This window comes from Hemitrygon akajei, chromosome 7 (genome assembly GCF_048418815.1).
Source record: "Hemitrygon akajei chromosome 7, sHemAka1.3, whole genome shotgun sequence".
Classification (NCBI taxonomy): Eukaryota; Metazoa; Chordata; class Chondrichthyes; order Myliobatiformes; family Dasyatidae; genus Hemitrygon; species Hemitrygon akajei.
In genome coordinates, this window is record NC_133130.1 from 13,488,436 (window position 1) to 13,500,694 (window position 12,259).

The 12,259-nt window shown below is 46.3% G+C and overlaps 1 protein-coding gene and 1 non-coding gene across 2 annotated transcripts; one reads left to right on the forward strand and one right to left on the reverse strand.

The window, feature by feature from the left end:
- Positions 1–447: 447 nt before the first annotated feature.
- Positions 448–2,960, reverse strand: sf3b5 (splicing factor 3b, subunit 5). The gene has a single exon (XM_073050414.1). The coding sequence runs from the start codon at positions 2,872–2,874 to the stop codon at positions 2,614–2,616; it is 261 nt and encodes an 86-aa protein (XP_072906515.1). The 5' UTR covers positions 2,875–2,960; the 3' UTR covers positions 448–2,613.
- A 1,689-nt stretch (positions 2,961–4,649) lies between these two features.
- LOC140731289 (small nucleolar RNA U3) lies at positions 4,650–4,868 on the forward strand. Its single transcript, XR_012099766.1, has one exon. It is a non-coding gene; the product is annotated as a small nucleolar RNA U3 (small nucleolar RNA).
- The last annotated feature ends 7,391 nt before the right edge of the window (positions 4,869–12,259 follow it).

Sequence of the window (12,259 nt, forward strand, 5' to 3'; positions counted from 1 at the left end):
GTCTACACCTGCACCCCCCCCCCCCCACACCCCTAGTACTCCTCTGCCACCTACCCACACCCCTCCCATGGCACTCCAACCTTGCCATTTCCAATATCCTTTGCTCCCGCAGATTTACAAACTCACTCTCTGCTTCATGTTGACAAATACAGTACTGTGCATAAGCCTTAGGGATCCTAACTATATAATTCTAAGCCTAAGACTTTTGCACTCTACCTTGGGGCATTTAACAATAAACAAATTTACTTATATTTAAGTCCTAACTAGATACAACCTTTTAACATCAAGATAAATCTAGTATCAAATTAAATTTAGAGGAAGTTTCTGTACAATCTTTCCAACTAGTCTCACTCTCCCACCCCTCGTCATCTTTTCCCACTACCCCTGCCACATATTTAGCCACCTCCTCCCCCTTTTGAAAGTTCCCACCATTCAAAAACACCAATGTCAAAATAACTGAAAACTATTTATTATACCAGTAACAAACATCTGACCAAACCTCATTTTCACAAATTTCTGCAGCTTTATCCTAAAATTGTTTGCTTAGACCACATTTTAAGAGCTTCAACTTAAGATCATGTGGGCCCCTCAAAGGAAACCTCCTCCTGCACAAAGAGGTTATCTCCAAAGACTAAAGCTTCTTACTGAGAGGCTCACATGGCGATATTATGGGTAGCAGTTCAGCCATTGGCATACAGTTAGCACCGTCAGGCCTGAAATCCCCCCACTGCTGAACAATAGGCCAGCATCAACTCAATGGGCAGAATGGCCACCTTCTGTGCCGATGCAATGGAGCGGGAGGGGCTCCTCAACGTCACACGCTGGGCCGTTGCTGTTCCAAAGCCAGCCAGTCATCCACTGGGAATCGCTGTCATAACACAACCCATCTCTGCAGGTGGACCAGTGGCTGCCCGAGGTCTGAGTGGGTTGGGTTCCATTCCAAAGTCTGTTATTCTACGCCACACGCATTCCTTTGTTTGGGAAATAGTACTATATTTAAATAGCACGACTTACTACATCAAAATCAGATCCCTTTCCAAATGTACTCACTGTGGTAAACGTAGAAGTCAGTATGAATTTAGAAAGATCCCTTAAACAGAAATAATAATGAATTTCTTTCAAGCATGGCGATTTGTAAAGAAAACATCAGTTAATCCATGTGACATGCCACGCAGGCCATCTTTGTTCCACATCCTGTTGAGACTCAGCAAGCCAGGTCGAGGTGAAGGGGCTTTGGCTAAGGTCACTCGGTGAGAAAAAGCTCCTCTGGCTCTTCGGCGGAGTTTGGCAGCTGCACTCTATTAACCGGGCAAATCGTTGGCTGATGGTTGAGCAGAATCTAAGTCACTGGGTGAACTCAGCGAGTCAGGCAACATCCGTGGAGACAGAGATGATAACCAGAGATGATAACCCGTGTTTTTATTCACTGAGAATTTTCTCCCAGCCTCCTCAACTCACTAGTAACAACCAGTAGATATTGATGGATAATCCAAATACAAACCTCAAAGAGGTTATCTCTGAAGACCAAAGGTCCACATAGTGATATTAGGTGCAGCAGGGATACGAGGACTGCAGTTGTGGTCTCATCTTGCTGAAGCGCCAACAGTGATTCCAGTTCATCTTGAAAGCTACACATTTTAAAAGGGACGCTTTTCATCGTTTAGTAAGTCTGCCAAGGACACCTCTTGTGAGAGAACTGCTCTTACATTTGGACAATGACTTGTATCGCCTCAAAGGTTGCTTGTGTTTGCAAGTCAAAGTTTGATTCGTTGACTGGTGTTTCCAACTCTGCGAAAAAAAATTCATGTGAAGCAGAAGTCTTTGCAGTGATGATGCAGTGTGGGGTGAGTTCAGCAGACTCCTTGCCTGATGGGCCGTGCTGCATTTTGGCAGGATATATTACATCACGGCAGGTCAACCAGTACCAGTTGTACCCTGGGCTGTGGCAGCAAGCAACAGATAACCTGGGAAAATGGTGATGGCTGAAATCACCTAAATGCAGTCACTGCCGGGAACTGAAATGCGGAGCAAGGACGAACCCAAAATAAGAGGCAGGGTAGGCAAGCATGGAACTTCTGGGCAGCAGTGGGAAGAAACAGCACAGCAATTCTCCGGGTGGGGGGGGGGGGGAGAGGTAGTTCCACGAGTCTGATTGGGGCTGGGGATGTGACTGAGCTGCAGGGGCTTGGGGTGCATCTGCTGAAGAGTCTCAGGTCTGAAGGAGGGATGATGGTGAGGGTCTGGGTGAGAAGGGATGGAGGGTGGAAAAAGGCTTGGAGAAGTGATGAGGAGGATAGCGGGAGGAGGAGAAGGAGGGAAAGGGGAATGTGAGGATGGGAAGGAGGGAGGGGCTAGGGGCTTGGACGGAGGGGAAGAATAGGAGGAGGAAGAGGGTATGTGAAGATAGGAGAGAAGGTAGATAAGTGGGCTGGGGCTGAGAGGAAATGCGGGGGGGGGGGGGGGGGAGTGAGCCAGAGGCTGACCCTTCCCAAATCTGAGACCCCTTTCCCCGGCCTTAGCCGCTGAGTCCTCCTTCAAGCTCCTTCCCCACCACCTTTTCCTTCCCTCACCACCCTCGGCCTCTCCTTGCCCTCGCCCAGGGTCAGAGGTCCCTCAGGCCTCTTCAGGCTTGTCGGGTGGCGGCCCACACGGCTGCAGCATCTTCTCCATGAGGTTGAAGCGGACTCGGGCCTTGGTTTCATTCTCAGCCACGGCGAAGTAGTTGAGCAGGTCGAAATGGCCCATGTAGGAGGCGTACGAGTCGCGGTGCTGGTTAACTAACCACTCCCACTTGGTGGTGTCGGCGTGGCCCGTGCCTATGTACTTGGACTGCAAGTGTTCCAGCTGGCTGTGAATGTTGTAGCGGTCCGTCATGGTGCCGGCAGCCCGTCCTCAATGGCCTCACCGCCCGCCTGAATAGTTGCCCACACTTGCCGCGGTCCGGAAAACCCAAGATGGCCGCCGTTACCATGGCTACCCATCGGCCTGCTTTTTTAAATTCATCCTTTAGAACTGACAACCAGACCTGAAGAATATAGAATCTTGTTTATTTCAGCCAGAAAATATCATTTGCAGTAAATAAGACTGGTTTAAAAAGAAAATACAGTTGAACGCATGCGCAGTTGGAATGGACGGCCGCTTGCACTGGACTGCCCTCTAGGCTGGAAGACCGGAAGAATGGGGAACTGCAAGGATATCTTTCAGTCGCCCCTTGAACGGAAAACCGTAAATACACAGCCTCAAGTTTCAGACATTTAAAGTTTCCTCTGTCTGCCCCTCGTAATCTTATAAATTCTGTCAAGTCTCCCTTCAGCTTCCGCCGCTTCAGAGTTTGTTCAACCTCTCACAAACACGAAAAAAATCTGCAGATGCTGGAAACCCAAGCAACACACACAAAATGCTGGAGGAACTCAGCAGGTCAGGCAGCATCTATGGAAAAGGGTACTGTCGACGTTTCGGGTCGAGACCCTTCACCCCCACTGTTGAGGTGTTGGAAGCTATCTACACTGGTTCAGGAGCCTGATGGTTGAAGGGACAACTGTTCCTGAATGCGGTGGTGTGGGAACCAGGCTCCTTGTGCCTCCAATCCCTGGGCCGGGCTCTCAGATTCAGACACTTTGGGCCTCTGAACTCTGCACAAGGGCCAATGACCATCAGGTTTCCACCTCTGGACTTGCAATTTTGGTCTTTAACCTTTAGTTTGCTACCTCGAGACCTCGCCAACATCTGGGACCCTAGGACTCGCTGATCACAGATTTCTCCTTTGGGCCTCGACTTCAGGACCCGATGACCTGGGGGAAATCAACATCCCTCGTGATTCCCACCTGCACAGACCTCAGACCAGGACCTGAGAATCGTTCAGCAGCTGCCGATTCATTCTCAGTCTTTAGATTTTCAGCTCCTTACTGAATCAGAAGCAGGTTTATTCTCACTGATGTGAAATTTGTTGTTTTGTGGCAACAGTGGGGTACAAAGGTATAGAATTATTATCAATTATAAAACAAATAAATACTGCAGAAGAGGGAAATGGTGAGGTAGTGTTCATGGGTTCATTGTCTATTTGATGGTAGAGGGAAGAAACTGTTCCTGAAACTGTCTATCTATGCATTATGGATACTTATTGTAACTTACGGTAATTTTTATGTACAGGTATTGGCAATGGACTGTCTTGTTCAATCTGCACCAACTGCCGCCACGTCTCGGCTGAGGCTCGAACTGTCGCCAGCCCAAAGCCTTAACCACTTGGCCACTGCTGCCATTGAACAGCAAATTTCAAACATATATCAGTGATATTAAACCTGTTTCTGATTCTAGGTGCAGAAAATTACTGGAATAAGCAGCACACACAAAATGCAGGAGGAACTCAGCGGGCCACGCACAGCTTCTGTGGAAATGAGTAAACAGGCAGTGGGTGGAGTCCGGATGCTAATATATGCTAATGTTCACTCCTCGTGTTAGTCGCAGCAAGAAGAGTTTCTATAATTTGTGTCTCACTATGAAGTTTAGAATGGATGGGGAGAGATCGGTAGTGATTATATTCCACCCCGTCCTTGATCCCTGTGAATAACTGAGGGAACGAAGTGACCGCTCGCCATGAGGTTAAAGTGTTTGTTTGTGGGTGGAGAGCAGCGCGGCGGCTGTCGATAATTAAGACTATACTTTTAAGGATCATTTCTATAGTCTGTGACTGAGAAATCGAGCACTAAAAAGTTTGGTCTCTGCAACCACGAGGAAGAGTCGTGGTGTTTCCTCCTGAGCGCGAAGCAGTCGGTGAGCGTTGTTTCCTACAACGGCTTTCCGGCATTGATGACCGTTCCCTTCTCCCCATTGCGGGGAGCTGCGGAGGGAGGAAACGCTGTCTGAGTGGTTGTATTTTATACTTTGAAAAACAGAGCTCTTGAAACTGAAATGTACAACATACTACTTCCCCAACACCTACGCCCCTTTGCCAGAACGAGGTAATTTAATTCCAGTTCCCATTCCCTTTATGCTTTGTTCATCCATGAGGCCGTAGCACAGAAATCTGATTCTAGTTGCAGAAAATCACACGCGAGAGTGGATATCAGACTGCTGGAAAAGCATCAGTCTTCTAGCAGTATGGTGGAAGTTCCAGGGGTCAGAAGTGTGTGAAGTTACCATTACTGAGGAGAAGATTCTTGGGAAACTGAAAGGTCCAGGTGACTTATCTACAATACATCCCAGATTTCTGAAAGAAGTGGCTGAAGGGATCGTGGAAGCATTAGTAATGCTCTTTCAGGAATCACTAGATTCTAGAATTGCTCAAAAAGACTGGAAAAATTGCAAATGTCACTCACTCCACTCTTCAAGAAGGGAGAGAGGCAGAAGAAAGCAAACTATACCAGTTAGTCTGACCTCCATAGTCGGGAAGATGTTGAAGTAGATTATTTAGGATGAGGTCTCAGAGTACTTGGAGGTACAGGTGCATGATAAATAAAGCCAGTCAGCGTGGTTTCCTCAAGGGAATTTTTTTTTTATTAAACAAAATATACTTTATTCTAAAATAAAATTATATACAATAACCATTCAAAGACTTTCAATTCTTTACAGTTGGTACCATTACTGTCTTTACATTTTCAAAGTTCAAAAGTTTTGTCACCCACGTGGCACTTTGTTCTTTCAGATTTACATTCAGGGGGTATACCCCCAACCCCCCCACACCTCAACTCCCACGGGAGAAGAACCCTAGACTGTGGTCCTTCCTCACCGGGCCCTTGCGGTGGCTGCACCGAGTTTGAGTGTCTTACGCAGAAAGGTTAGAGAGACTGGGCTTGTACACGCTGGAATTAAGGAGATTGAGAGAGGATCTGATTGCAACATATAAGATTATTAAGGGATTGGACAAGATAGAAGCAGGAAATATGTTCCAGATGCTGGGAGAGTCCAGTACCAGAGGGCATGGTTTGAGAATAAGGGGTAGGTCATTTAGGACAGAGTTAAGGAAAAACTTCTTCTCCCAGAGAGTTGTGGGGGTCTGGAATGCACTGCCTCAGAAGGCAGTGGAGGCCAATTCTCTTGATGCTTTCAAGAAGGAGCTAGATAGGTATCTTATGGATAGGGGAATCAAGGGATATGGGGACAAGGCAGGAACCGGGTATTGATAGTAGATGATCAGCCATGATCTCAAAATGGTGGTGCAGGCTCGAACGGCCGAATGGTCTTCTTCTGCACCTATTGTCTATTGAGTGCGTCCCTCAGCAAGTACTCCTGCAGGTGAGAATGTGCCAGTTGAAAGCATTCCTCCACGGACATCTCCATGTGCTGGTAGACCCTCAAGTTTCGGGCCAACCAAAGAGCGTCTTTGACCGAGTTGATGATCTGCCAACAGCACTGGATGTTGGTCTCCGTGTGCATTCCCGGGAACAGCCCGTAGATCAGAGAGTCCTCTGTTATGCAGCTGCTGGGGATGAACCTCGACACTGCCCCTTCCATCCTCCTCCACACCTTCTCCGTGAACCCACAGTGTGCAAAGAGGCGGGTCACCGACTCCTCCTCTCTGCAGTCCTCCCGTGGGCAGAGGGGTGTGGAGACGATGTTCTGGGTGTACAGGAGGGATCGGACTGGGAGAGCCCCTCTCACGACCAGCTAGGCGAGGTCTTGGTGCCTGTTGGTGAGGTCTGGCGATGAGGCATTTTGCCAGATGAACTGGACAGCCTGCTCAGGGAACCACCCCACTGTGTCCATCTCGTCCTTCTCCTGCAGTGCCTGCAGGACCTTAAATGCTGACCACTGCCTGATGGCCCTGTGGTCAAAGGCATTGACCTGAAAGAACTTCTCTACGAAGGACAGGTATGGCGGCAACAACCAGCTGACAGGGGTGTTGCACAGTAAGAGGGCCAGACCCATCCTTCGTAGCCAGTGCGACAGGTAGAACCTGGGCACATAGTGGTACTTAGTGCCCACGTACCTGGGATCTACACACAACCTGATGCAGCCACACACGAAGCTGGCCATCAGGGTGAGGGCGACATTGGGGACGTTTTTGCCCCCGTTGTCCAGGGACTTGAGCATGGTGGTCCATCTGAGCCGCTCCATCTTTTCCCTCAAGGGAAAATCTAGTCTGACAAATCTTTTGGAATTATTTGAAGAAATAACATGCAGTATAGACAAAGGAGAATCAGTCGATGTTGTATACTTGGATTTTCAGATGGCCTTTGACAAGGTGCCACACACGAGGCTACTTAACAAGCTATGAGCCCATGGTATTACAGGAGAGATTCTAGCATGGGTAAAGCAGTGGTTGATTGGCAGGAGGCAAAGAGTGGGAATAAAGGGAGCCTTTTCTGTCCAACTGCTGGTGTTTAGTGGTGTTCCACGGGAGTCAGTGATGGGACAGATCTTTTTTATGTTATATGTCAATGATTTAGATGATGGAATTGATGGCTTTGTTGCAAAGTTTGCAGACAATATGAAGATATGTGGAGGGTCAGGAGTTTTGAAGAAATAGAGAGACTACAGAAGGACTTAGACAGATTAAGAGAATGGGCAAAGAAATGGCAGATGGAATACAGTGTTGGGAAGTGTATGGTCATGCACTTTGGTAGAAGAAATGAAGGGTTGACTAATTTCTAAATGGAGAGAAAATACAAAAAAACATGAGGTACAAGGGGACTTGGGAGTCCTTGTGCAGGATTCCTTAACAGTTCATTTGTAGGTTGAGTCTGTGGTGAGGAAGACAAATACAATGTCAGCATTCATTTCGAGAGGCCTACAATATAAAAGCAAGGATGAAATGTTGAGACTTTATAAAGCGCTGGTGAGGCCTTAGTGTAATTGTGATCAGTTATGGGCCTCTTATCTTAGAAAGGATTTGCTGAAAATGGAAAGGGTTCAAAGGAGGGTTACAAATATGATTCCAGGATTGAATAGCTTATCATATGAAGAGTGTTTGATGCAGAGCCATGTATTCAGTAGAATTCAGAATAATGAGGGGAGACCTCATTGAAACCTATTGAATGGTGAAAGGCCTGGATGGATCTGGATGTGGAGAGGATGTTTCCTGTGGGGAAGAGTCTAAGACAAGAGGACACAACCTCCAAATAGAGAGACCTCCTTTTAGAATGGAGATGGTGAGGAATTCCTTTAGCCAGAGAGTGGTGAATCTGTGGAATTCTTTGTCACAGGCAGCTCAGCTGTGGAGACCAAGTCTTTATGTACTTTTAAGGCAGAGGTTGATAGATTCTTGATTGGTCAGGGCATGTGGAGAAGGAAGGAGATGGGGGCTGTGAGGAAAATTAGATCAGCAGTACAGATGGCCTAATTCTTCTCCTATATTTTATGGTCTATAATGATGCTGGAGAGGCAGTAATGGGGGACAACATGATGGATGAACTGAATAAATATTTTGCATCAGTCTTCTCAGACACCAACAGTATGCTGGAAGTTCCAGGTGTCAGGGGTCATGTGAAGTTACCATTACTAGGGAGAAGGTTCTTGGGAAACTGAAAGGTCTGAAGGTAGATAAGTCACCTGGAGCAGGGTTCTGAAAGAGGTGGCTGAAGATTGTGAAGGCAATAACATTGATTTTGTACTGTAATCCCCAATAAGAGACAATTCCTGAACAGAGGAATGCCATAGTGGTTAGTGTGACCCTGTTACAGCCCAGGGCGTCAAGTTCAATTCCAGCGTCCTCTGTCGGAAAGTACATAAGTTCTTCCCGTATGCACTTGGGTCTCCTGTGGATGTAGATGTCAATATATATTACCTTGAGATTCACTCTCTTGTAGACATTTACAGGAAAATAAGGAATTACAATAGAATTTATGAAAAACTATACATAATGGAAGGTGGATAAACAACCCATGTGCAAATGAAGACAAACAAAATAAAGAAATGCTGAGAAGACGAGTCTGTAGGCTGTGGAATCATTTCAGAGAGGTGGTGAGTGAAGATATCCACGCCAGTTCAGCTGCTTGATAGTTGAAGGGTAAGTAAATGAGTCCTGATGAAGGGTCTTGGCCCTAAACATTGACTGTTTATTCGTTTTGATAGATACTGCCTGACCTAAGGCTCCTGTGCCTTCTGCCTGACGGCAGCAGCGAGAGGAGAGCATGGCCTGGATGTGGGGGTCCCTGATGGTGGTCACTGCTTGTAAGTATACTCGATAGTGGGGAGGGCTTTGTCTGTGATGGACTGTGCTGTTTGCACCACTCGCTGACAACTTTTATGTTCCTGACACTCTCAGTAACTTGGGAGACTGTAGTTACAACCAGGGGTATTTCCACCCACCCCAATAATCATCAGTAGATCAATGTTTCACCCTTCTTCATCTCAGCGTGACAATAGGTGTCAAAAGGGCTTTGCATCCAGATGAGCTCAATGCCTTCTATGCTGGCTTTGACCATCAGAACATAGAGGAACCACCACGAACTCTCATAGCCCCTAATATTCCAATAATTTCCATCTCTGGGGCTAACATGCAACCATCCTTGATGAAGGTGAGCCTTACTCATTTTACACTTCACTGTGTGGCTAAGCACAGCTCCAATGACATATTTAAGTTTGCTGACGACACCACTGTCGTAGGCCAAATCAAAGGTGGCGACGAATCAGCTTACAGGAGGGAGATTGAAAAATCTGGCTGAGTGGCGCCACAACAACAACTTCTTACCCAAGAAGCCTATTACAGCTTCCAGGAAGAGGAAACTGGAGGTACATGAGCCAGTCCTCATCGGGGATTCAGAGGTGAAGAGGTTCAGCAACTTTGAACTCCTCGGTGTTATCATTTCAGAGGACCTGTCCTGGGCCCAGCACGTAAACGAAATTATGAAGGAAACACACCAGCACCTCTCCTTCCTTAGAAGTTCGTGAAGATTCAGTATGACAACAAAAACTTAGACAAACTTTTATAGATGTGTGTGGAGACTATATTGACAGGCTGCATCATAGCCTGGTGTGGAAACCAGCCTGATGTGGAAAATCCGAGAAAAATTAATAGATATTGGTAGATAGGGTAGTAAAGAGAGATTTTGGTACATTGGTCTTTATAAAGCAAAGTATTGAGTATAAGAGTTGAAAAGTTATGTTGAAGTTGTATAAGGCATTGGTGAGGCTGAATTTGGAGTATTGTGTGCAGTTTTGGTCACTGAATTACAGGAAGGATATTAATAAGGTTGAAAGAGTGCAGAGAAGGTTTACAAGGATGTTGCCAGGACTTGAGAAACTGAGTTACAGAGAAAGGTTGAATAGATTATATTCCCTGGAGTGTAGAAGAATGAAGGGAGATTTGATAGAGGTATATAAAATTGTGATGGGTATAGATAGAGTGAATGCAAGCAGGCTTTTTCCACTGAGGTTAGGGGAGGAAAAAAAGAGGACATGGGTTAAGGGCGAAGGGGGAAAAGTTTAAAGGGAACATTGGGGGGGGGGCTTCACTCAGAGAGTGGTGGGAGTGTGGGATGAGCTGCCAGATGAAGTGGTAAATGCGGGCTCACTTTCAACATCTAAGAAAAACTTGGACAGGTACATGGATGAGAGGTGTATGGAGGGATATGGGCCAGGCGCAGATCAGTGGGACAAGGCAGAAAAATGGTTCGGCACAGCCAAGAAGGGCCAAAAGGCCTGTTTCTGTGCTGTAATGTTCTATGGTTCTATTGCTCAGTCCATCACGGGCAAATTGGCCACATCTACATGGAGCATTGTTGCAAGAAAGCAACACGCACCATCATCAGGGACCCCCACCATACAAACCATGCTCTCTTCTTGTTGCTGTCATCAAGAAGGTACAAAAGCCTCAGGACTCACACCTTCAGGTACGAGAACCATCAGACTCTGAACCAGAGGAAATAACTTCACTCAATTTCACTTTCACCATCATTGAAGTGTTCCCACAAACTATAGACTCACTTTCAAGGACTGTTCATCTCATGTTCTCGATGTTTGTTGCTTAGTTATTATTTTTTTTGTATTTGTACAACAACTGATTGAATTCCCAAGTTGGTGCAGTCTTTCATTGATTCTATTATGGTTATTATTCTATTATGGATTTATTGAGTATGCCCGCAAGAAAATGAATCTTATGGTTATATATAGTGGGATGTATAGACTTACGTAATAAAATTACATAGAAACATAGAAAACCTACAGCACAATTTCGGATCTGGTGCTACTTTAATTTAGTTTTTTAATTTAATTTTAAGGCACAATTAGTGTTTAGGAAATGGATAACAGAGCGACTATCTACCATCGCCAGATACTGCTACAATACAGAGATCGCCCAAAAACAAACCTTCATGAAAATCTGCCTGTTAGATTGCACGACCTCGGCTTGCTGAGGGAATCAGGCCTGCAGTCCTGGGAGTCACCCGATGCCAGCGGCCGGAGGTGGGGACAGCGTAAGCGGTGTGCGAGGAAGCGGAAGGTAGGCGAGCGGGCAGGACTCTGTGCCAGGAAAAAAGCAAGCCCTAGCCAGTTGGTTCTCCCATCCATTCTGCTCTCCAGTGGACATTAAATTGGACTACATCTGTGGCAATGAAATATTCGGCGGGAGTACAGAAATGGACGGAATCCCGGATGCCACCATTCAGCTGTTTATTTATGTAACAGATTTTTCCCCTAAACCATCGGACTACCAACCTACTGCCCTCTGCTGTGCCTATTGTCTTGTTTATTACTTATTGTAATGCCTGCACTATTCTGTGTAATTAATGTAGTCCTGGGTAGGTCTGTAGGTAGCACCATGGTCTTGAAAAACATTGTCTCGTTTTTACTGTGCACTGTACCAGCAGTTATGGTCGAAATGTCAATAAAAAGTGACTTGACTTGACAATACAGGCCCTTCAGCCCACAAAGCTGTGCCGATCATGTCCTTACCTTAGAACTACCTAGGCTCCATGTAGCCACCCAGGAGTCTCTTAAAAGACCCAATCATTTCCGCCTCCACCATCACTGCTGGCAGCTCGTTCCACACACTCACCACTCTCTGCGTAAAAAAACTACCCCTGACATCTCCTCTGTACCTACTTCCAAGAACCTTAAAACGGTGCCCTCTCGTGCTAGTGATTTCAGCCCTGGGGAAAAGTCTTTGACTATCCGCACAATCAATGCCTCTTGTTATCCTGAACACCTCTATCAGGTCACCTCTCATCCTCCGTCACTCCAAGGAGAAAAGGCCGAGTTCACTCAACCTATTCTCATAAGGCATGTTCCCCAACCTAGTCAACATCCTAGTAAATCCACTCTGCACAGATCTTTTGAACTTTGAACATGACCCAGATTATTAGTTCAGATTTAAGTTAATTTA